Genomic DNA, 26925 nt, shown 5'->3' with positions numbered 1-26925 from the left:
GTTTTAACAGTTTAGAGAGTTATCACAAAATGGAAACGTCCTCCTCTGGTCAGCTGTGATACAAGAGAGGCAATTCCCAATTAAGACTGTGCTTAATTTAAATACAAGTACGATAAAGTAAAAAAAGAAGAGTTAAATAGCAACACTCCAAGTAAGATTAGAGTACACCTGTTAAGAGCAATTTCTGACTTGCACTGCAGAGTTTGATGCCACCTGACCCCTCACCACACACAGGAACACATCTTATCCAGTGGATTTATCACAGGTCTTTACTGGCTTTCAACTACGTGACAATCCTCACTTTCCAGAAGGTGGGAGTCTCTCCCTTTCTCTGGAGTTGCTGCTTGGCTCAATTTTTTTTGTTTGTTTTGGTTTTTGTTTGTCTTGTGTTTTGGTTTTGTTGTTGTTGTTCTTATGATTAAACAATAACATTTATCTCCATTAACTTGCTAGATACAGGTAACAAATCATGTAGTTGCATTTCCATTTTTCCCCATTTTCAATGTTTCATCAAACTGAATCAAAATTATTAGGGAAAGACATTGAACAGCAAGGCATTAGGAATGAGTTTTACTAAACAAACCACATTTAAGAGTTTAAGTCCAAAAAATGTGATAAAAAGCTTTGCAAGCACTCAGAAAACAACAGTCCTGAGGGCCTTACAAAATGAACTTGTAGGTGGGCACGTAGTTGAGAAGCCAGTTCATGGGTGCAGTTAGGCCATGGAATCTAATAGAATCAGTGGGATGCTCTGCACAACACTACACTCAAACCAGAGGATTTTATGGGGCATCCAGTGTTTCCTCTTGGACACTGATGTATGGTCACAGACACCTGTAAAGGACCAGTAAACACTCAGAGGTATCCCATGGAGAAACAAATATGGAAAGAGTTTTGAAAACTGTCAACCAGAGAAACCTAAACAGTCATTAGAAAAGACATCAAAGCTGCTGAGAAGCTTCTCTTCAAAGAAAGTTAACAAAGAAATAACAGCAATTGGAAAAAAAAAGAGAAAATAGTCATCTTGTATTAGTGAGCTCTAAAATTATTGCAGTAGAGAAGTAGAATTGTTTCTTTTGAATTGCAAGCCAATAACATGATGCAGTATTTCAATCTTCTCCCTACTTTTACCATAAGAGAGTTTTCTTCTCTAAGAAAAACTTTAAGTAACTTTACAGGTGAGGTGTCCTGAAAAGATACAAGTGTGACATTTAGCCCATTAACAGATTCATTTTACATAGAAATATATAGTTTGGAAAGGAACAGAGCTGAACTCTGACCCAGTTATAACTATAATGAAGATACATGTATTTATTCTCCATTTATTACTTTGGATGGAAGATGGTGTTTAATGGTTCCCGAAGAGAATGGATAACACACCTTTTCTTGGGATGGATGTCTCTAATCTATCCTATCCTGTTTCAGGTTGGTGTCTGACAGCAGCCTGTTTTCCTGGAATGTGGCTATCGTCCCTGACCTGCACTCAACCTTGTGCCAACCATCTGATCTCCCTCGTGCCATCACGAGGTGCTTTGAGATGGAAGTTGCAGATACAAAATCCTGCAGAGGGTTCAAACACTGTATTATCACATAACTGAGTTATCCCTTTCCAAATTTGTTTTGCTTCCATGTTTTAGCAAGGGAATGTAAATTTTTAGGGAAGACTCACAGACTCTCATAAATGCTGAGATTTTACAGTGGCATTTTTACAGTTCTCTTTCTCTGGTGCATATGAACATGCTTCATGAAATGCATGATTAGAGGGTACCAGGCCTGCTCTTCCAATATTTAGGTTGGTCACTTCACTACACATTAGTTTCCCCTCACAATTTCTCCTTCACACTGGTTCAGGAAAATGGTTAGTTCCCAAAAAGTAATCATTTTTTCCATTTCCTTTTGGTTTGGCTTTTTTTTGGAAGGGACATTTAATCTCCCTGTTTGACCAATACCAAATTTCATTTCCTTAAGATGTGTGGAGAGATGGGGCAGAAGGTGAAAGAAGAAAGTTGATGTGAGGGAATAGGCTGGAATACCTACCAGAGGAAATGCTGGGGGGCAAAGATCCACCCCCTGCCACTGGATGTGAGGCCAGGATGCTATTTAAAAATCCCGCCCTCAGGAATCTCGAAAGAGACTTCACCCCAATGGTCGGAAAGGATCCTTTCAAAGAGATAAAAATGATCATTAATCAAATGACTTGTTCTTTGGCTGACAAAAAAGTTGACTGTTGAAAGAAAGAACAATCAAATCTCTGCAGTTAACAGTGGTTTCACTGGAACAGATTTCATAAAAAGCAGTTAAAAGTCGTTGCTTTTTAACCAAGGCATACAATACACGGCTTTAACCAGAATAAGGTTGTTTTCTGCATGCTGAGAAAATGGAGAACCCCAGCACTTCAGTGAGGAGAAGAAAAATTTGGTATTTCAACAGTAAATGACACCTCTGGGATATTCATGACGCATTCCAAATGACTCCACCATGGAGGCATTTGACAGCTGTGTGCACAAATCCAAGGCAGACCAGTAGAGGTGAAGCTTCACCAGCAAAGCCCTTGTACCAGTTACACCAGTATTCTAAACCACCACTTGACAAAAGTCACGGCAAACAAGGGCAAAAGGGGAAGCAGAATCTGCAGCTGCCTCGTGTCAGGGCAGCTACATCAGCCAGAGCTTCTGTCACATCTCCCAACACCTGTCAATATATTGACACAGGCAAAAACTACCAGTACAGACAGGGCCCCTTTCTGCTTTGCTCTCACTGCAAGATTAACACATTTTATGCTTTCAATAGAATTAACTGTGAATTACCTAAATGCACAAAGTGGTTAGCATTTGATCCACTGTCCCAGCTTTGAGCACAGGTACAGTGATCAGGAGACATCATTTAACTGGCTCATGTCAGTGTTCAGTGAATGAGCGTCGAGGATGGAGCTGAAATGAGAGCTCTACATGTCAGGTAAAAGCAGAGAGTCAAGGTTTTCCCACTGGGCAATAAATTTAAATTGATTGTCAGAATAACCTGTGTATTTCTGCAAGTGTGTCTTGTAAAGCACCCATCCAGAAATTTAGGCAATGGCAAGTTTGATCTCATCATCTTGTGGGTATTTCATAGTTGTTCTTCTAAGAGACAGAAAGCATCTTGATCTTTATACACAATGAGAAAAATAAGTGGCCCTTAACAGTTGGGATTTCTTTTTTTTTTTTAATTAGTAAGAGTGAGGAAAATGTACCCTCAAATCACACATGTATTTGCTGAACTTACAGTAGCCTAAGAGAGCTTTGAATTTTTTTACTTTTGTTTTCAAGACAGAGTTCTATTGTTTCTCCTCAATACACTTTTCCTTTAAGTTTGTTAATTAGACTTGCTGAAGTCTGTGGAAAAAGAATTCATTTAATTAGTATTCTAGATGAAGTACTTTTATATCTGGTGGCTAAAGATAAGGCATGAAAGTTTTCCCTCTGGCTACTCCAAAAAAGCCTTTGGCATTCCCAAATTCCATGACTTTCCTTTTAAAATATTTGCAGAAGTGATCATGGATAGATAGTACAGAATGCAAGACACAGAAATCCAATTTTAAAATGGAAAAATGTTCCGTTAACTCCAAGAGGTTTGGTAATAACAGCATCTTAAAACATAAAGGCTAAATAAAGAACATACGAAGACTTCCCAAATAAAACAGTGTCACTCTTTCAAAACATAAATTATACCAACCATAAAGCACAGCCACTGTGAGTCACATGCCATATGCACAGACCTTCAGAAAACCCAAAGAGCTTGAGCTTCAGAATGGACATTTTCCTGTATTTCAATGCTGTTAAATTGCAAGTAACTCAAGCTTTCTATCAGTCTTACAATAAGTAATTTTGTTATAGGAAGTAATGAAGACAACCCCAAGTTTGTTTCACTTATTGTAAATATTTAGAAATAAAATCAAGGAGCAACAAATTCTAGAGCAATTAAATCTGTTAATACTAAGCAGAGGGCTAAAATTATTGAGGTTTCATAAGCAGCAAATAACGAAAAGAATACATATAAATAATGTTTTTCTCTCACAATTTTAAGTTAGGATTCAGTTGCTTAGGTGTAAATGCTTTGTGCCACTTGAGATCCTCTAGAAAATCTGAGACATTCACATTTAACGAGAATTCACATAGAATCACAGAATCAGATGGGTTGAAAGGGGCAGTGGGAGGCAGAACAGCAGATGGGTATCTAAGAGCAGGCACTTAGTGTCATATTAGGCAACTGAATCCCACCCAAACAGTCTCCTGTCACCCCAGAAATGTCTCTGATGAAGTAGAACACAGAGTTAGAAGAACAAGATCTCATTTGATCTCTCCCAGAAGTCCACAAACAGCTTGGGAAAAGGACAAGGTTGATAACATTCAGCCCTGATCAGTATCCAATACCAAAAAACTGCAGAAAAACGAGAGGTTGAAAGTTCATTCATCTTAAAACATGTCTGGTCCTACATTAAAATACATCATGTGCCCCAGAACGGACAGATGGATGCATTTAGTTTTATCACCTGGAGAATGCGGGTAGGGTTTGACACTTGACTACATGACTGGAAGTTGATTACCACTGCAGGTAAAGAAAATTAATTCTTGTTAAGCCACATCGATCACCACCAGAAGAGCAGAGACTTGATAAGAGATGTAGGCATTTAGAAGCTTAGTAGTTCAAGAGTAGTTAAAAGGGTAGTTTAAAAGCTTACTCAAATTTTTACTTGTTTGCACAAACATTCATGAAATTTTTGTAATAATCACAGAATCACAGAATGGGTAAAGGTGGAAGGAACTACCAGAGGTCACCTAGTTAACCATCTTTCTTGAGAAGTACCATTCTGTCAGTGCACATCATACAGAGATTAGTGCTTTACACCTGGTCTGTTGTTTTGTGTAAAAATTTACACTCATTTTTGCAGTGGGTGTTCTTACACTAGTGGGAAGACCTTTCAGTGTGAGGTCTTACTGGTTCCAGAGTGAGAAAAGGAGACATGAATATCAAGCCCCGCTTCCTTAGTGTCCTGACATACAGTTATTTCGTAGAATAAAATGCAAAAATACATGGCAGTACTCAGAATAGCTGACACTTCATGAAGTATACACCATTTACTGAGGCCTGTGATACCAATTTATACCTCAGTGTAAATTCTTCCGTTTCACAATAATTACAGCTAAGTGCTTGTGCTCAGAGGCAGTGGGGGAGTCCTGAATCAATTAGCCTGCCTTCCACCCTCAGCTGTTGTTCCAGGGGGAATATCGTCCCACAGATTGTGAGCATTTGATAGGGAAATCACCGGTACAGCATCCTGGACCAGCATGGTTTTACTAGCATATCATCACACTGAGCAGAAGGCAGGAGCAGAGACGACTGGGTAAAGAAAACCCATCTGCTTAGTTCAGCTCCAGAGCACATAAATTATTACATTTATTAGCACTGCACGATGGCCGCACGGCCAGCCCGGAGCAGCCGCCATCTCCCCTCACACCACGGGCACGTCCCACAGCCCTGGGCCAGGATGGAGCCGTGCTGGACAGCCCTGGATCTACCATGGAGAGACAGTTCTGCCTTGGAACGGGGGGATGGATGGAAAAAATGCCACCAAACACCTCTGGTGTCATACTGGTGGGAAATCAATGGACCAGAGCGAACGTTTGAACAGGGGGTCGGGGGGCCCTCATGAGCCGCGGCAAAAGCGTTCAAAAGCAACCAACTCACTCGTGCTTTAAAACCCTCGGGGACCGAGCAAGCAAAGAAATCTTAAACTGACCTGTTACTTTTGCTGCTGAGGAACCTTCTCACTGCTTGCCATTGAGTTTTGCTCCCATGCCGAGCCCTGGCTGTCCCAGGGCCCAGGTGCCGCCCTGTTCCCCTCACGAAATGGCGGCGCCTTCGTGCCATGGCCGCCTCTGGCCCTCAGGAGCCACCGCCATGGCACCCGCGCTGCCCAGCTGGGCTGGCACCCACGGCCAGGGCCACAGTCCCTGAGCCTTCCTGCAGCAAACCAATCCTTCTGGTTGGGCAACGATAATAAATGATTCACGAGCTTCGGCCTCGTTTTGGAGAAGCAGACCGTTATAACAGCTCTTGGTGAGAATATTCTGAAAGGCCTGTCTTTCTGTGTCAGGTCCCCTGATCTCGGCTCCAGATTTAAATTTATGGGGTCTATGTGGGAGCACGAAGAAGATAAACAGGACAAAGATAAGCAGGGCGAAGGTGCTGTTCGGGTCTCCAGAGCTGGTGGGTTTAACCTGGAGATCCCTGGGACAGACAATGCTTTCCTACAAACCTGAAGTGCTGGAGTTCTCGCAGTCCTTGACTGGCAGGTGGTGATAAACCTAGAGTTAGGAATATTTACATACAATGAAACTGTCTTAGAAACCCCCAACTATGACAAGTTTTGGCTTTACTTACGACTTCTCTGGGACGAAAAACAAATGCTGAGAGAAGCTTGCAATTCCTAAGGAGGAACTGATGTAAGTTCCAGAATATTTGGGGAGAATATTAATATCTAATTTAATTTCCCTCGCTGCTTCTATACAAACAGGAGATTTAGGGGGGGGGAAATGAGGGAATTGCTTGAAAAAGCATTGTCCAAACACTACAGCCATTTATTTTGGGATGTGTTAAATGTCAATGAACACTGAAGTCTTGGTTTGCTAAAACTGGTGTGACAACATTAATATGATTAAGGCTTTTAACAGCAATAACAACTGCTGTGTTGAATCATCTTTGTAGTCTTAATGGAATAGTAATTGAAAATATTGTGCTTCTATGGGATAAAACAACCTGGGTATGCTTAAGCTGTCTACTAAATAAGTATTTTTCTGTCAGTGCTAAACTGAAAATAGCTTTAGCACAATGCTGAACAGGAACTCTGAAATCTTCATGGATTTATAGTTTTGTATGATACCCAGAACACTGTTACAAGCACTGTGTGCTGTACATTTGGATTTCATTATCATGCATGTATTATCATATTAGCTGGGAACAAAATACTTTCAAATTACAGTTTTAATTACAGAACGTATGAAAAACAAAGCCTGCAATATTGGCCAAAATCTTTGTGATTCATTTTGTATTCACCATGATTTCAGGGAATTATTAATCCATTAATAATTAACAATGTGAATTCCATTTCAGTCATCTTCTGATTACCCATTTTTTGTGATTTTGGAAGGAAAAATCCGGATTAAAGTCCAGGTATTCCTATCATATGGAATTCTTCATCCTTTAAGACAGAAACCTCCTGTATGACAGGTTGATGGGGTCTCACAAATGGGATGGTTAAGAACTTCCAGGGGCTTTTAAATTTTCAGATATCTATTTTCATGGCATTTCCATAAAAACAGACTGATTAAGCTTTAATTTTGTACTTCACGTTTAAAACTTGCAGTAACTTTTAATTTAATGAGTGGAAGAGCTTTTCAGGGGTGATATCTGAAGATGAATGTTTTCATGCAGCCCCAGCTCTGCAGTGAAAGCTCTTTTAGCCTTGCTGTTCTGTAACAGTCTGAACAAGGGGTAGCAGATAAAAGCTCTCCACTTTTAGACAGCAATCACCATCACTGACAAAGGGTTTTCAGTCTTCAGCTAAGACAAACACCTGGGGCTAAGGTTCCAGAGAGTCAGCTGACAAAAGGAGCTTTTTTTGTTACACAAATCTAGAGTATAAATTGAGGGTGAGGATTCCTTTCTATTCACATATCCACCATTCACAATTCATAGTTCACCAGTATCAGTGATTCTGATTTTCTTTCTGGTGACAAACACCAAGTGACCCCCCAAAAAGAGCGATGCCAAGGTTAGCAGCGGAAAGATCGTGGTCATTACCATAACTGTGACCTTGGGTGAACTCTCTGCTTAGAGGTGTATAATATGCTGGTTACACAGCTCATAAAAACCCCTCTGTGCTGATGAGTGTCCCTGAGCACTAAAGCAGGTTAGCAGCCAGGCTGTAGGCAGCTCCTGCACCTCTCTGACTGGCCAAGGAACACGGACAGGAACTCTGCTTGCTTTCCTTTTGGAAAATGCTACTGACCAAAGAGAACTGGCTGTGCTTGTTCATTATCTCCTTGTTGGTATCAGTGTATGCAGAGGATTTTCTCTGCAGCTCAAACACCACTGGGTGTTAACGCCATGTGGTACAACCACTCTCATCTGATCTTCCCTGTGGCAGTTCTGGCAACAGCCCTTCTGGCAAGGTGGATGTTGGGCAGCAATTGTTTAGAAAGGCCATGAAGTCACACTTTTCAATACTTATAAAGGCATTCACTGAAAATCAGAAGTAAATTACCAATCTTATCTAAACCAGCAAAACAGCGTTTGTGTGCTGAAGAACATACTCAGCTACAGCTCAGAGGAAAAAAGCAGAACAGGGAAAGAGGGGAGACTAATTTCCGAAGTGGCTAAATTATTGTCATTCTAGGGAGCTATTAACAAGCTTCTGTTGTCTCAGGAAGAAAGGAAATAAATTATGTGAATTCTAGCTACAGTACAGTGGTTTATTTCAGATTTCTATTCAGATTATGAAAATTCTGTACTACGCTTCTCCAGATGAAATATTGAAATAAAGTCATCATCAGCTAAACTTATTTACTTTCAAATTTTATTCAGCAGAAATTACCCCGTTAAAGTTTAGTAGAAAAAAATGACAATATTTACCAATTCATGTAGTCATTAATCTATTCTGGAATGTCTGACTGAATAAATTTGCCTCTTAAAATGTGTTTACAGGATTGTCATTAATGTTTTGTGCTTATATGAAGAACATATTTAAACTGAATACTCTATAACTTCACACCATCTATTAAGGTGTTTTTTAAAAAATATACCTTTTTTTCCACATTGCTTCTCTCTTTCAATTGTGTCTTCCTTTAACAGCTTGATCATCTACTCCTGATTTATAAGCACTGTGTTTATCTGTGAAGAAATGAAGGATTTAAGAAGCAGGTTTTTTTGCAAACTGATTTTCCAACCAAAACTTCAGGAGTCTGGAAAGGATCCCAAGCAGTTTGCATCCAAGTTATTTACTCATCTGAAACCTGAACTGCGTATGAGTTAAGAATCAGAAAGATAATTAGAGTCAGTTAAATGGATCCAGCAAGACTCAGTAAAGAGAAGTAAAAACAGGTGTTTGGAGCAGAAGATAGTGATGGGCTCAGTTAATAGATTCTGAATAAAGAATTTTACTGATGAAAACTGTTTAAATGATGGCATTATTTTTTGTTGGTGCTAGTAACAGAAGAATGGTGGGAGCAGAAATAATTTATCTGCCCTGGCTGGAGCTGCAATGCTGGGTGAGATCAGGAACAAAATGGGCAAGTACCAACCCGTGTCACTGAAGTTCCCACTTGTTCTCCAGAGCACAGCACGGAAAACACAGGTCACCTTTCAACAGCGCGTAACTCAGACAAGTCTGAACAGTTTCCACTGCACAGGAACTGTGCCACTTCCAAGTTGCAGAGATTTCTGGCTAATCACTGAAAATGGTAATTTTCAGCAGTTTTTACTTGCATGTGCTGGAAGATGAATCTGTACGTGGGGATCATGTCCCGACTAGCAATCTTCCATACAAGAGCTTTGTTTGCTGTGTGAGGAGGGTGTGTCAGGTTTGAGATGAAGAGAAGCTTCTGCTCCCTTTCTGCCCCATCCAAAGCATCACAGCTGCATTTGTTTATAGCACTCCTTGCACTAGGAAGATGATGGTGTTGCAAATAATCAAAGGGGTTTATTTTTCTCAAATCCAACTCTGATGTTTCTATAAAACACAATATCAGACAATTTATATGAGAAAATTAGCAATCTGTATTTCAATTCTTCTCCCTCATATGAATAAAGGTATGCCAGGCTTGCTGCCCTCCAGTACAAACTGAGGTGTGAGTAGTTAAGCTGTAATAAATATCACGATACAAACCTTGTATGACACACCATGTGGCACATCTGGGCAACCACTCCCATAATTAGCTGAGGAACCTGCATTTTCCTGGGACTGATGGACCTCTGTGTGTTGGGGTGATAGGAGATTGATCACACTGGGCAGCTTGCTCTAGTTCAGGTAAATACACCGACCATAACTTGTCCTTACATATTAACTCGTAGAGCATTGCTGGCACTGCCCTTTCAGCTAATTATTGGTGTTAGGGTCTGGAATGTTCTGTTTCATCACAAATTGGGCAAACAAAAATAGCCCTAAACAACACAGAACAAGAAATACTTCCTTATCTCATTTCTTAACTCACATACTTGTAAACAGATGTAAAATCTAAAGAGATGTGAGCCAGAGAAGGGGCACAGCTTTTCTGGACCAGTTTTTATGAGTCTAACATTCATTCAGTTAATTAAAGTTCATGCATAAAAGCTGGTCTGTTTAACTCTGCACATTGGGGGAACTGAGGTATGTTTACACACAATATTCTCTTATTTATTTTGTGAAGGCTGTAACTCAGCTGGTAACTAAAACATGGAATCATAACATGGTTGAGATAAATTGGTGCTGACACCAGTACTGTTGGTCCATAAAAATTGTCAAAATATTCTATTTGAGAAACAACAGATATCTGTGCTCTATTTGCTGGATTGACACAGACTTTTACATTTGTTTTTAAAGTTAAGGATCTTAACTTACCAATAAAAATCTATTGCTATTTTGTACCCTCTTACTCTGATGAAACATGCATTTCTGGGCTTTGCAGAAGTACCAAGATATCCCATACTTCCATTCTCAGAAACCTCAAATCCACTGGACTAGAGAAGATTACTGTTATTCATAACACTCACTACATTTGACAACTCTTCTCTACTAAGATTTCAGCATTATTAAATTCTTTAGTTGTAATGATTATGGGTTCAGTAGCATTTTACCTCCTGGGTTTCTAAACACTTTATAAATATGTTTGGATGTTATGATCTGGAAGGTCTTTTCCAGCCTAAATGATTCTGTGATTCTATGATAAACAAACGTGTAAATCCCCACAATAACCCCTGTTCACACAGGTAAGGCTTATCCAAAGCATCAGACAAATGCAAACAAAGCTGTGAGGGAGGAAAAGAAAACTCTTCATGCACAAGCCAACCTTAGGCAGCATTAAGATAAGACCTGAGAATAACTGCATCAAATCAAAAGCACCAAGGATACACTATTATTTTGATACACTCATGGAAGTTTGAATTGAGTTCAGCTAGTAAAAATGGCAGCAGTTTCTCTTAAAAAAAGGAACAATGAGGACTTAACAGTCACCACGATTATGTCTCCCATCTTTCATCTTTTCACCATCATCAAGGGGAATCCGTGTTCCTTGACACCACACATGGACCTACACCCAACATCTGCCATGGGACAAAAACACTGAATTATCTCCAGTATTTTGATATCTAATCTCTAATCTAGATTTATCCCATACAAATGCACTATTAGTGTAACATATTAACTCAAATGATCATGAAACAGGTAAAACTTGGTACGACAAGGCTTCCATCCTAAGCAAGACACACCTCAGCTTCTTTTGAGGAATCGACTATAATCCATGAAAATATAGATATCTATTGCCCTACCTGGGATAGCCTTCCTGGAACATTGTCTAAACTTGTATCACTGCAGCCTACAGTAGCTTTATTGCCACTCTTGCTTTCCTTCTAGAACAAAAAGTACAAGCAGAAACTAAGAGACCAGTAGCAGTACAGAAGAAAGAAATGTAGCAGGTAAATTAGTCTGAGGCAGTGTCAGTCCCCACTATATTAAATCACAGGGTTTTTCCTATTCTATATTGTACTCTGGGATTTAACTCTTTTTCCTTGGCACTCTCCTCAGATTCCCCCAGGAGGTATCCAATGAAAGTGCAGCACAGTGAGGGTATCAGCAGCTGGGAACTGCCCTCAGTGGTTCACCATCAGCTGGAAGGATAAGAACAGCACGGCCCACAACTCTGGTCACTGTGCTGGTTCCCCCTAACGACTGCAGGGCTGGAACCAGGAGCTGTTTGTAAACTGGACAGAGACAGCAGAAGGGAAGGACTTGGCACGCACGGGAAAGGTGTGAGCAAACACAGAACAGAGTTCTGGAAGACAAAGACACCCTGGAGGAGAGACTGCCAGAGAGCCATTTCACACAGGAGGATATATGGGTAATAATAAATCACAACAAAACCTAATTATGGTTGCTGTTGAAACATGTATTTAAAGACAAGTAATGCAGTTTACATTTAAAACAGTTATTTCCTGATTGCTAGTGGAAGGTAAGGTTCAGCATCAACTGGATCCACTCTTGAAAGCCATGCTTTACCCATACTTTAAAAAGATATTAATAGACTGGAAAGAGTCCAAAGGAAAGCATTAAGAATGACCAAAGCTCTAGCAAACATATACCATGAAGAAAAACCTGACAGAATCTGACTGACTTACTGAAGACAGTAAAGACATTATAATGGTCTACAAATGTAAAATATTGCTGCAAAGAGGAAAGGCACAAACTGTTCCACCACAGACAGGAAAAGAGCTAATGGCCTTAAGGTGCAGTAAAAAAAAAACAAATCAATTTAACACTGGGAAGGTTAAGTATGAGAACAGTTAAACACTCAGCTTTGCCCAGGGAGGCTGTGGAACCTTCACCACAAAAGGCTTCATGGAATAGGATAGGCAAGCCCATCCAGACTAGTTTAAATGTTACTGCTTGTGCCTTGGGGCAGGATGATGGACCAGGTGACCTCTCAGTATCCTTCAGAGCTCAGTGCTGAATATTCCATGAATTGCAAGTGAATGATTTATTGTTAAAAATGGTGCAAAGTTTGTTTAATTTGCCTTCTGAAAGAACACAGCCACGATTCAATTTTGAGCATAGGGTAATATTTAACAATTAGGTTGAAGCTTACCAAATAGTGCTTCTGATATAATCTGATTTTGCTGGGCTCTACAATACAGCAGAACCCCTCTTAGCCATCATTATCCATTACTCTCAAACTCAGCATGTCTTGGTATTAATTCAGGGAGAGCACCACACTTCTCAGCAAAGATTTAGCCAAACCAAAGTTGCACCAGGACATCACCAGTGCTCACTTACACCTGTATTCACTAGCGTGCTTTTGCCTCTATACAGAAGAAGAAATGAATGTACAGTTATTAAAATAAATCAACCCAGTACAACTTGGGATTTATTGATTGCTTTATATACACTCTTTCACCCCCTCACTCCTTTAACTGTCAGCTGCAATTGCCATTGTCATTTGTAATTTCTCTCATCATTGCTTATATGGTTTTCCTTCCCAGGCAGCAGATCAGCCATGGCATGCAGCAAATCTGTCAGCACAGTGCAATATTGTCCCCCCCTGTTAGTCACTGAATCTTCTGGTTGCAGTTGTTAAAAACACCCCAACCCTTCAAATATCTCCTACACACTCTTGCCCTTTAACTTCTTGTACCATATTCTTCTCTATTTTATGGTGGAGGAAGAAACTGCATATTTTATTCAATAGACGTATAGAAATGCAATCATTTGTGGTTAATAATGATGCTAATTATGGAAATTCATGGCGATGCATTTTCTCTAAAAGAAAAGAAAAAAAATGGTCTGGACATATCTTATCTACAGGGCCTTATCTTTTCATGGCTGTTAGTAGGAATGATTTTTGTCATCTGTTTTTCTACTTGAACTTCATCTCCCACCAAAGCATCTAAATATCTTTGAAAACCAGGTGCTACATGTCTGAGGACACACAACTAAAGTCAGAGGACCCTGAAGGATCCCAAGAAGTCCTGTTTCTCAGATGTAACCTGTAAAAGCAGAGTTACACAAGTTCAGCGCGTCAGACAGTGCACCCTGGGCAGATTATGCTGCTGCTGACAAGGGGCTGGCTGTTTGACTGTCTGACAATATGCTTTCTCTTCATTGCTTATCGCCCTGTGAGAGGTGCTGCAGCAGAACTGACAGTTCTGATGGACAGCTTCCTCACTGCAAGAGAGAAAAGCAGGACACAGAAACCTGACTGATCTGACCCGCAGGAAACCCTAATGGCCTTTGATTTCTGTGAAAGAAATGTCTCAGGATGCCACGCATGAAAGACAAATTTAATTTTTCTAGAGGTTTAAAAGCCAATTTCTTCTAAGCATGCGTCATTCAGGAGAACATTCAGGGGTATTGCGTATTATTTTTGCCAGCAATCTTCAAGAAATGGCTGCATGGTAGTGTGCAAGTGTTCTTTGAAATCTTCACATGCATGCATGCATGTGTAAAAATAGCTCAGTACTATCAACATTAATTATGCTCTTTGACCACCAGTCGTGAAGGGTAACCTGTTCTGCAAGAAGGCTTCAGATACTGAGTTCTGTCTGTGTTAACAGCAATCATGTGCAGAGCTCTAACTTTCAGCTCTGTGGTTTGGATGGTATTCTAATAAACTGATCTCCTAAACTTGGCTAACAAGGCAGGTTTTGTGTTAATTTGCTGGCCACAGCAACACTGAATTCAGGAATGTGTTGTGATATTTATCCATAAAATAGGATACAAAGGGAAATAAAGGGAGTGAGCCAAATTCAAATTTACAGCTCCACTTACCGAAAAATCTATGATATAACTGAAATCCTGCTGGTTCATCAGATAAATTCAGCTTTATGTAAAGCCCACTGGCTAATATGACACACATAGTCCCACCCCTGTTTTGGGTCCCAGTGGATTGGCCACAAGCAGAATGGAAGATACTGGTGGATGAATAACACCTTCACACCCTCCTGTGTTTCACAGGGCAGGTGCAAGTGCCTGAGAGGGGTTCAAGGAGTGGATATGAAGTCATTTTGGCCTCCAGCAAGCACATCTGTGCCTGGAGATGCTCTGGGTGTTTCAGTGGTGCACTGAGATTACTGACAGATGGAAAAGGCAAGATTTGAAATAGGTTAAACTGTAGGTTATAAACAGCTCTGTAATGCTGACATGGAATTTATGAACATCCTACGTTCTCTGCTGGCCCTGAAGGTTTTGCTTTTCAGAATTGCATAACAAACACTGTAATGTAGGTCCCATCTTTTTGTGTATAATCATAATCACATTTTGTAAGCTATCACGGTCTATCCTACTTCAAATAGTCACAACTTGGCTTTGAAAAGGTCAGCATTTAAACTTTGCAGAATCACAATTCCTGGGAGTACAACTTCAACAGCCCTGACAGAGGTAAGGATATTTCAAATACTGCCATACATTTGCCTCAGTCCTTTTGTATAAAGCCAAAATTATGTGTATAATAAACACATGTGCTGGAAAATGGTTCACCTTCTCAAATGAATTCTGCACTCCATTATTTAATAGATGCAACCTGTTAACAGGCTGGAGAAAAGGGCAGCATTAGATTCATTACACTAAGGGCTCAAAGGCCTAGAGCACAATGTCCTGGCTGAAAAAAAATGAATTCATTATGTCCTGCAGTTTTGAAAAATGGGTCAGATATGAAGAGCTCCATACAGGAAATTGCAGCTCTCATCATGCTGCTGCTTTGCCCTCCTCGTGGACAAGGTAGGGTGCTCTGATTTTAGGGCTTTTGTTGCACTGAATGGGTTATATACAATAATTTAAAAAGAAACTTAATGATTAAAGCTCTGAATTCAGCCTGCTAGATGAATGGCTCAAGATTTCAGGACTGGAATCGCACTCACAATCTGAAAGCCACTAAATCAAAACAGTGAGGAGACAATAAGGGAGTTGGAAGTGTCATTCCAAACCCAGGCTCAGTGTTTGAGGCTGTGAGCTTACACAGAACCCAAAGCCTGGCTGATGTCTTCATTTTGTCTCCTTTTGTGAAGGGACTTTCTGAAAATTCTCCTGGAGAATATCAATATACAGATGGGTGTTAAAGAAGATGAATGCCTTAAAAAGGTTACTGTGACAGGTGCAAATCCTCCAGCAGTCAAAATTTGGAAACAGAGACAATTCCTCATAAATCATTTGTAACAACTGAGAGTTACTGAGGGTAAAGTTTGAGGGGAAGGGGAACAAACAGGTTATGAATGTAAGAAAGGCCTCTCATACACTGATATTTCCTATTGACATTATTACATAGCACTGATTAGGCTGTGCTTTCAACTACTGTATAAAACACCATCAAGCCAAACTATCTACAGATTCCAGGCTGGATTTCCTCTAGTACAGTTACAATAGTCAGAGACCACTTTTCATGTCTTTTGTAGATATAGTTATGCTCTCAGATGGTTGCTTTAACTTATTTTAAAGGAAATCTGCAACACAGGCTACAACATGATGTACAAGTGGAAGACATATCTGGGCAGCCCAGCTTTCAATGATGGTCATTTATGTTTGTACTGGAGAAGGAGTGATTTTCCTTCTACTTGTTATTGAAACAGCAGCAGCTTGGCCAAGGACATAAAGCTGATCAGAGCACACCCTGGAACACCCAAGAATAGCTCCAAAAATGATCACAGTGTTAGCATTTATGGATGTTTTCAGGAAATGCCTAAGATAAGACATAAATAATAAGTTTGCAAGGCAACCAGCAGCCCTTTGATGGCAAACCAGGCAAGGAATGGTGGTGCTAAAAGGAACCTACCAAGACTAAAGTTTTCCCTGTGACTTCTGCTCAGCAATACAAGGGAACGATCAGATGCAGATTCTGTGCTATGGTGGATCTGCCCTGGCCCTGAGAACTGCCCCTGAAATGAACTCTGCTAACAGAGAGCTTGTGCCACAGCAGCTGATCTGCCTCCTGCTCTCTGGGAATGGGGACTGCAGATAGCACAAATGAGAAATGAAGCAGTAACAAAAGGGAATTAAACCTCTGTTTCAGACCTACTTTTGAGCAGGCTTAGTTTAACAGTTTTTTTCATCCTGTACAGTACATATTACACAGCAATTTTGAGAACAGTATAATTTAGAAGTTAACATCTGCTTAGCTGGTAGCAGCAGATAAAAGCTCTCATTTATAATGAACAGGAGAATTTGTTATTGCCCCAGTCAATACCTATTGACTTGGTAGAGCACTTCTGCTTATTACAACCAAATCCTTTCTCTGTTTTGTTCAGTAGTCAATGAACTGCAATGGAAGGTTCTGCTTATAAACTGGTGCAACAGCTACAAGTTAATGACTGATGGTTACAAAGAGGAAAGCATGTGCTAAGAACACCATCACACATCTATTAATCCAATTTACTGCATCTGATGTACCTTTATAGGTTAGTGGAACCGTAATGCACATCAGATAAATAGTTTCTGCTGTTATTAATCTTAGTTTCAGCACAGAACACCTTTTAATCACGCCATCATTAAATAAATAACTCTGCCAGGACAAAGTTCTGTCTGACGTTTACAACACACGTTTTAGTTACAGGAAATTTCCGTCCCGTGGTGCAGTTCTACCCTCAGGATTCAGTGAGATGCAAGACAAGTGTTCTTCTCCAGACTGAGGCCATGTTGTGCTCCAAATAGCACAGGTGGGGCTGTGTAAATGCGAGGCACTTCCTAAAGATAAAGCAGAGAGAGGGAAGCAGAGCAGAGCGATGTGCCCGTTGCTCAGCCTTCCTCCTGGCTTCCTGCTGCAGCCCAGCAGAGCTGCACAGCCTTGTCCTTCCCACTTTACAAACCCTGGCCTTTCCACACCCTGGGCTGAAACGTGCTGATAATTCATGTCGTCCTTTTTCATTCTACAATCGTGGCTCTATAACTGTTTGTTTGGTTTAAACCTGCCTGACCCCAAAATATTTTCTTTCTAACACTCAGTTCTATTTTATATCTGAGAAATGCACATGTTTTTAGGACAGTGTGACTACAACACTAACCCCTACTATTTTTATATTACCTTTAAGCAAACACTACAAAACAATAAAGTTTGTTGACAGCTTAAGGAAAAGCAGAGCTGCTAATGATGACTTTTTGGCTTACAGATGTCTATAATCACCTTTCCTGTAGAACATCACCAAACAGTCTAATGTTGGAGCACTGATTTATCTGTTTGACTCTGCTTTCTGAACGCAATCCTAATTTCTCTCTAGGCTGATGATGACTCATTACTGAAAGAAAATTTATAAATGCGGCAAAGATTAAACAATCGTGCCATAACCAAGTACATTATACCGTGTCCTTTGTGCATCATTTAATTGGATTTAAGCAGTGTTCATAAATCACAGCCATTTGCATTTTTCAGGACTGAGAAACACCCCCCTAGACCCACCCCACGGGTCCTGGTCACACCTGTGATGCTGCTATTGCTAAGGCTGGTGGAATTCAATTGCTGCTGTTCAGGATGAGGCAAGGAGCTAAAGTCAATTAAGTTCCCACATATTTACACCTCTTGACAAAGAGCCCCAGTGCTGCTCGAGATGTGCTCTTGTTTGTTGCCAGCAGAGCAGAGCAACGGAGACACTGAGCTGCATCTTTTCTGCAGTGCCCTGGATTTTGTTAGTCTGGTAACCAAACACACCCAAATAATAATAAATTTATCCTTGCAATACCGTGTGAAGAAAGAAAAAGATCCCCTTCTTCTTAATTTAGAAGCACAGGGACACAGATCTGAACAAGGATGGGTCATTCCATAAACCTGCTGAAATTCCATTCCATCAGAATGAGTTCAGGAGCTACTTTCCTCTTACTTCTAGTACTCTGTGTTTTCCAAACACAGCTTTTGATGTTGTATCAAGGTGAAAATAGGAAATATTCATAAAACATGGTTTGTATTTACTGTCAAGGTAAGAGGACGTTATTGTTTTATACATGCAACACTTCTCTTTAAAAGAAAAATATAGATACTGCAAATTGGCAAACAACATGGCTTAGCTGAGATGAATTAATTTTGAAAACAGCTTTTTTAATTCCAGTTTTTTAATTCATTACTGGAAAAACAGTTGGCGTTAAAGAAATTGCATGCATGTTAATCCCTTTTTCCTTAATACTTAAGGGATCACTAGACACTCAGCATTTCAGAAAAGTCCAGAACACCACTAAAAATGCTTGATTTCAGAGGCAAGGGATGTTCTTGGCAGCTGCAACACTTATGTAGAGTAAGACATTTTGTAGATTATTCTCAAATTTTAGTAAAATATACAATGGGTTACAAAGTGTTTACATTTCATTTCTTTAAAATAGGAAATGTATCTCTTCTGGTACCAAAATCAGCAAGCCTCCACCAAATAAACAATAAATACTGCTGCAAAAAGAAGAGTATAACTGATATTTTCAAGACAATTTGACTTCACTGTCAGCTCAGATATGTTTATGGTTTTCCCACTTGCCTACAAGCAACCTCTGCAGTCTATTTCATAAGAACCTGTAAACACATCACCCAAATGAGGGTGATGGTTATTAAAAAATCAAACATTTCTAACTGAAAACAAATAGGCTGTGCATATTTCCTATTATGGTCCCAAACTTGGCAGTATCAACTGTCACTTCATGATTTGGAAGATTTCCAAGAACTGCAATCCATATGGAATAAATGCTTAGTTTTGATACTAAATGACCTAGAATGGGAAATGCATTCCGTGGTTTAATAGATAAAAGTCTTAACTAAAGATTTCAGTGACTTACTTTTTGTGACAACTCCTTCCAGGCGGATTATATTTGGGTGATCAAACTGGCCCATGATGCTGGCCTCCCTCAGGAAATCTCTCCTCTGCCTGTCCACGTAGCCACCTTTGAGAGTTTTAATTGCAACAGGGATCTCTCTTTTTCCTGGGGTCTTCAGACGCCCACTGCACACTTCTCCAAACTCCCCTGAAACAGATAAATACTGGTTAGGTAGGTCACTCACACTGCCCGTGCACAAAAACCTTCCAGAAACCCTCACACCCCTTCCCTTAGAAGCGGGTAAAACACCAAAATATCCAGCAGTGCTTCACAACAGATAATCACCTGTCCTTTGTGCCACACCACGACATCACGGGGACTGGGATCACTCTCGGACTGTGAGACTGAACTTTGACATCAACTCGTGTGTGAGACAGAACTAACAATGTAATGATGCTTAAGGTTCTTATTCCAGTGATGACAGAATATCTGTCTAAAATATCTATTTCTAGCAGTATTTATCTCCAGGAGTGAAATGCACTGAGTCTCATAAGATAAGAAAAGCCCCAAGACCATCAGAATACTTGACCATCCTCCGATTACAGAAGGTATTCTAAAAGTCCTTTATGCTGGGATGTCCCAGAAAAGCACTTGCACATGATGTATATAAATGGGCTTACACACCTGCTTGAATTTAACTGTGGATTTCCCTGCTCAGACACCCAAAGGCCAAGAGTTTGAGCAAACCCGGACCGAGCTGCATGACAGGAGCAGTGTCAGCGCTTGTTCCCCCATGTTCTGCTGTCAATATTGTGGCCAGTGAGGATCGTGTGTCCCCCTGCAAGGTCAGCGCTTGTTCCCCCATGTTCTGCTGTCACCATTGTGGCCAGTGAGGATCGTGTGTCCCCCTGCGAGGTCAGAGCTTGTTCCCCCATGTTCTGCTGTCAACATTGTGGCCAGTGAGGAACATGTGTCCCCCTGCACTCCCTTCACACATTTACTGATCGAGTTTGTGTGGAAATAGCAACTTTCCTTTGGTCTTGAAGTCACTCAGCAGAGAAAAGCCGCTACCAAATGTACTCTGGATGCCTGCAGGTCACTTTTCAATCGGTCACAATTCAGTAAATGAAAAGCAACGTTCACAAAAATATTTCAAAGCACTGCCCAGTGCAGGGAACTTCCGTAGCAGAACAAATTTTCTATCCCAGTCATTTGGGAATCAGAGCTGCTAAAACCCAAAAAATGAATAATGAACAGATATATATGCCCAACTGGAGGAAATAAATTGTTACTCCTTCCATCAAGTGTTGTCTGTATTATTTTTCCTTAAACTTTATGGACAGAAGGAGAGAAAACAGGAGAGCTCCACCATGTAACAGTCTGCCTTCAGATATGAACCGAAGCCAGAAGAGAGAGACCCTAAAGGCAGAAGCTTCACTTGAGAAAACTGTAACTCCCTGATGTTACAGGATTAGAATGGATATTGTCATACAGCTTTTATCTTATTAGTTTCTGTCATTTCCACTGAAAGAAAACAAAATTTTATTAGTCAGTAAGGTCCAGGAAGAGTGGAGGGATTAAAAGAACAGTTTCATAGCTTGCCTTTCACTTCAAAGACAGAGGTATCAACAAGTGCAAGGTACAATTAACAAATACTGAGCATAATCTCTGAATAAATTAGCAGCTTCCTAAACAGATAAAAAAAATAAAGTGCCCCAGGTCTCCTTTCCAGAAATCCCCACTCCTCTCCTCACCCCTCAACTTGTTTTATTTCTACTTAATTTTCAAAAATAAATTAAGGCATGTGCTTCCCTGAAGATGTGTGCAAGTATAGGATATGTGAAAATATATGTCACAGAACCACAGTCTGCTGAACTGGACCTTATTGCATCCTACTGGTTTTTTCAAAATTAAATGCCTAAAATGAGAAAAATTTCCAATTTCTTTTTCTTGATGAAATAGCGAAAAGGAAAAATACTAGAGCCTTAATATCCAGATTTTTAAAGAAATTCTGTGATCAATAAATCTGCAGAACTGCAAAATCTCATTTTTGAGGATAATTTGGAAAGCACAGGTTACAGAATAAATGGGTTTGCTACTACAAGGTTATACAAGAGTACTACAACTTTGGAATTTCATCCTTCAGGGACTGTAAAAGGCTGTTCACCAAGTGTTTTTAATAAATTAAACCGAAGGAGGAAGGAGAAGGGCTTACAATTCCAAGATTTATTACCTGTGCAGCGTCTAAAGCAGGGAAAGGAATGTTGTGTCTTCTCCTTGACCTGTTCCTTTTACCTTTTTCTGGATTCATGATTTGTGAAGTTGGAAAGGAATTTCACTGCCCTTGGATATTGGGATTGACAAACTGGTGAACATCAAGACTAACAGCAGGCTTTCTGTGAGATGATGTCAAACACAGCGTGAGTGATCATCAGCTCCCAGAACACACAGTTCCCACAGTTAGGAACCTAAAGTGTGTGTGATAACTTCTGATTCTCTCTTAGACTAGATGGAGATCAGTGATATAATTAAAAGCACTGTGTTATTTACATTGAGAGCTTGACAAGATTTCATCCCTCAGTAACTTTTCTAGGCTTTTCTTCAGACAAAGAGTTTTCTGTGTTCTTAAAGTCAAGGGGGAACGTGCTCAACAAAAGGGATTTTTAAAATCCAAGAATCTAAGTGTCATTGCTCAGGTTTGATGATAAACAAGACAAATGTTGACCCTGCAGCAGTAAAGGTTCATGACTGCATGTGTAATGAGTGGAAGCTGAGAGCCAGATGTCAGTGAAGTCAACAGCTCTCCTTGCTGATGATAACTAGAGAAAAAAATAGAGTTCAATGTCTGTTTAGTTTTAATAAAATGTAAATAATCCCTGATTGAATGATATAAACCTCACACGTCTTACAGTGAGTTACACAAAAAGAAGCGAATTGAGCAGCCTGGAAACTTCCCCTGTGCAAACCACACGTTTCTTTTTCTCACCCAGTCAGAGCATGTGTGTTATTTGAAGGGAAATAGGAATAGTCAGCCCTTCAGAGTGTGCTGTGCAGTCTGGTGTTACTACCTGGGATCCCAACAAATGTCTCCCAGCACAGACAGCTGCTGCTGACACAACTGGAAGGTCACAGCACCAAATACAGCTCGGCTCATGCTCCCAGTTTGGTCACCACAGCTGTGGGAGAGCCAGCAGGAGGGTTGGATTGTGAACAGAATATAGTCTGCTCTCCATGAAAAATGGGGGAGCTGGTCTCTGCCTTGAGTTCCAACTTTTTAATGAAGAAAATAAGAGGCTGATTTTGACTGTGAAGACAGACTTGACAAAGGACCTCTGGGAATTCCTTCCTGGAAGGGGTACCAAAGCCTTAAACCAAAGAGCAAGGAGTGAGGGGGCAGGAAGGAGTGTCCTGGGCAAGACAGAGACAAATAACAGGATAAAACGGCAGTAGGTGCAGCAAGCTCAGCATGAGAGCTGCTGAAAGGGACCATCTAAAGAAAACCTGCAGCGATGAATAGATGGCAAATTGTGGGAACTGGCAAAAGGGCACATTGTCACCTTTGTAATAAACCAATAGGAGATCTGATGGAATATTTAATATTAGTGATTAAAAAAATGTCAGCCGAGAGTTTGGAATCCAAGAATATGCAACAGCAAGTTAAACTATACTAAAACTTCGTCCTAAAGAGTAGATGAAATAAAAGGGACCATTGCATCATCTAAATAATAACCATTGTAACTATTGCTGGAATGTGAACTTCATGAAGACAGGTTTATTTGGTTGATGCTATCACAAGCTAAGCAGGTAACACAAATAGGTTCTGTTTTGCTTTTTGGATTGTAATCTGCTTGTTATTATGAGTTTTTTATCAGTCTGCAAATGCCATTTTGTTTGTAAACTTCTTCCCCTACTGTCTTTACCCTCCTGTTTGAACCAAGACAGAGGGAGAAGATATTAGAACAATAACAAGAAAGATCACTAACAGCTATTAACTTGGATAATTTTTCCTGGGAAAGGATTTGAATAGAGATTGCACTAATTCATTTTTATCTTGAAGTCATCTCACAAACTCAGTATCCTTTCTTTAACTGTTTACCTTTCTTATTCTTACCTGCCTAATGAGATGAACTTGCAGTAGTAATGTTTATTAAATCTACAAATAAATGTAGGGACATTACCTTTTTATTTTGGCTATGAAATCTTTGATTGTTGCTGGCCAAGTGTCATTTTGATCTTTGTGGCTACCAAAGGCTATTTTCCAACCCGCTGTTTCTGCTTGAAATTCTTGCTACTTTTTCAATTTGACATTTTCCTCTATTTATATATCATATAATACTACCTTTATGTTACTAGGACTTGACACCAAAGGATCAGACCCAGCTGTCCGTGTAACACGGCTAATAGGATTGGTTCTTAAAAAGTGAAATGGAAACTTTTCGTTCTTGAATGGAAATCATTTTCAGTGCAAAAACTAAAGTTACAGAAGTTAAAAATGAAAATCATCGACCAAATAAAATGTTAAACCAGAACAAATTTAAGAAATGCATCAATATCTTCTTAAGAGATATTGATGTTTCATTTTGTAAAAGATGTTGATTTTTGGTTTTGCTTAGGTGAAAATTGCAAACATCTTTTTAAAGTAATTCTCCTGTGATAAGAAACACATTTTATATCCAGTTGAAATGTTTAATACAGAATTAGAGTGAATCCATAGAGAAAGTTTTAGGGCTGTTGTGAATTATCCCAATAGGCTGTGTCCCTTGGCAGCTACCGAAGAACTGTGTAAGGATTTGTAGTCTCTCTGCCTCAGCCATGGTATTTAACCTGTATCTTGCCCCATATAAATAGGTTTAAATTTCATTTCAAGCAGTTTGTGAGTCCTACTAGGTGAACATTTTTTGAAGATGGCAAATTGCCCAAGTAATTTTAGAAAAATAAAAACCCATAAAAATAAAATGTCAATGTATACACTCCCCCACATAAAAAAAAAAGGGGAGAAAGAAGCTGAGTAAAGAATTTTCATGAATTAATGAAGTTGAGAGTAAGGACACAATTTTAATCTGAACTAAAATCAATAAGCCCAGTCCTTGTCTATTGTATCCAACTGCTCTGAAATCAGTAGTTACACCAGCGTTAATGTAGTTCAGGATGCTTTATAATCCAAGCCATCAACAGGAAGACATAAAATAAATCAGATGGACTGTTTTCTGCAGAAATCAGCCCTCTGGGGCTCTCTGCAGCTCAGAACTGCAAAGGTGCACAGAGCTACATATTGATGGCTTAAGCAATCAGGTGGAGTGGAGTGCTGCAGGGACATGGACTGCACGGCAAACACAACAGCCTCTCTTACCTTCAGGTCGATGCTTTTCCCCCCCTTTGTTAACAGACGTGGTTTCATTTCTGTTATATTATTTACATCCCCTTTTCTAGTTCATGAAACGTTTTTTAGCAACACTGAAGCTATTTCTGCTCTTATCAGTGTAGCAACATATCATTTAATGAGGGCAGTGAAAAATACCCCTCCTTTCTAGAGTGACTAAGACGCATGAAACAGAGATAAAAAAGAAGGATCACAGGGCATTATGTCTTCCTACAGTAATCTTCCTGGCAATACCTGCTAGCCTGAGTTCTTTGGTGGGTTCGCTGTGAGCAGATTAAAATGGGGTTTGCTTTCCACTGAACCCCTTCTACAAGATGGAACTCATTTTTTAAGTCTGTTGTGTTGTGAATGACTTCATTTTTTTTTCTTCATGGCATTAAAGTTTAAGAAAGTAAATAAGGTAAAATTAATTAGCAAGTAATAAACCAGCACTGTTAAAGGAAGCCCAGCAGCTCAAAGATGGGCACTGGAGTATGGAACATACTAAATAATGCTACTGAAATAAAATTACACTGAGGTGAACATCTGTGCAGTCAGTATTGTAAGCACCTTTAACACAACAATTTACAAAACTTAGTCACTCTTAGTATCTTAAGGACCCAGAGAAATATCCATATTGCGTAATATGAAGACAGGGAGTGTTAATCTCCTTTGCAGGAAGAAATTAGATTTCAGAGCTGCATTCTGTTCCTACATTCATCAAAATTTCTGACACAGACTCTCAGCTCTCCCACCTCCCCCTTCTGTCGGGGCTGAGAGATGATTAATTCTCCTCAGCCACTGTAGGATGTAAAACACCACAGGGACTCCAGACTCTCCTCATCAGTCTGTTTTGTGTTTTCATTTGTCCTAACTGTAAGAGATGTTGGTGGGCTTTCTGGATGGCATGTTGGCCATCAGCCCTGCACTGAGATCCACCAGGCAGGTCAGTTTGCCAGGCCTTTTTCTGGCCATGTCTCTCGGAGTCCTCAGTAACCCATGAGCTGGGTAAAACAGAAAGAGCAATCTCAGGCTCTGGGCATCAGTGAACTGTTCTCTGTCCCAGGCCATCAGAACACAGGAAATGGTTTTACAGGACTGTTTTCTACAGGTGTTTCATTTTTGTTGAGTGAATCTCAGAGGAGTGTTTTCTGTCACCACTGAGCCGGTGAGACCACCACAAGGACCTCTAGTGAACTCTGGAAAGCAGCCACGAGCCTTTACCCCTACAGAGCCTTTCCAGAGGTCAGTGTGTGGGAACACTTGCACATCCTTTTCCTGAGCATAAAAACCTGACAATTAACCCAGGCCTCAGACAAGAGGATAACACTGAATGCACATCAGCCAAAGTAGGACCCCTGAAAACACAAGGGGCATGTTATCTCCCCCAGGAAAAAAGAGCAGTGTACGTGCAGGATGAATGGAACTCCTGAAATATCATCAAACAGCTGTGAAATGGCATCTACATCCCCAATGAGGTGTTCTCAACTGAAGGGAAACACTATAGATGAGGACAGAGTCTAAAACAATTGTTCAGGTGTAATTCCTTTCTGTCTCCACCTCACAGCTGGACAAAGAGGGATACAGGAGGAGATCATGAAGCTATTTTTCCATTCATCCTGCTTTTCAAGTCCCCATCACCTTTCATGCTGTCTCCACCTCCTTATCCGAATTTCCTCTTTTCCCTGTGCTAATTGATCCTTCTCCACACAGCAAAGCCTGTCCCAAGCCAGCCTCTCCTTTCCCTCCCCTCATCCTCCTCCTGTTTTTCATTTGAGAATAATTTTTTCTCAGTCTTCCACATTCTGAACTTGTCTCCCCACGGACAGAAATTCTGATCTAATTTCACCCTCAGCGACTGAGAACACGTGACAATAACCATGGCAAATGCTGAGTGACACAACGTTCTGAGTGCATCTGGAAAAAAGAAACAAACCCCTAACAAACAGGGCAAAAAACCAACCTTCCCCACCCAAAATTATAAAGCCTTAAAAAACATTTAGGATAAAACGTTGCTCTGGAGAATCTCCCTGTAAAGGACTCCTGGTACAACAGATTTGGAGCATTAGCA

At 40.2% G+C, this 26925-nt stretch overlaps 1 protein-coding gene across 1 annotated transcript in view; it reads right to left on the bottom strand.

Moving 5' to 3' along the window:
* The window catches only part of EPHA6 (EPH receptor A6), a gene marked incomplete at its 5' end in the record, with an annotated part of 113537 nt that overhangs the window by 56247 nt on the left and 30365 nt on the right, over positions 1 to 26925 (bottom strand). Inside the window, 2 exons of the mRNA XM_027908080.1 lie at positions 2038 to 2160; positions 19517 to 19702. Of these exons, the coding sequence (XP_027763881.1) occupies positions 2038 to 2160; positions 19517 to 19702 (309 nt within the window). The remainder of the gene's footprint in view (positions 1 to 2037; positions 2161 to 19516; positions 19703 to 26925) is intronic.

Source organism: Empidonax traillii, unplaced genomic scaffold, assembly GCF_003031625.1.
Source record: "Empidonax traillii isolate 1590-97213 ecotype Southwest subspecies unplaced genomic scaffold, ASM303162v1 scaffold1608:size196868, whole genome shotgun sequence".
Classification (NCBI taxonomy): Eukaryota; Metazoa; Chordata; class Aves; order Passeriformes; family Tyrannidae; genus Empidonax; species Empidonax traillii.
Note: the sequence above shows the minus strand (reverse complement) of the source record. Positions and strands in the feature narration are given on the sequence as shown.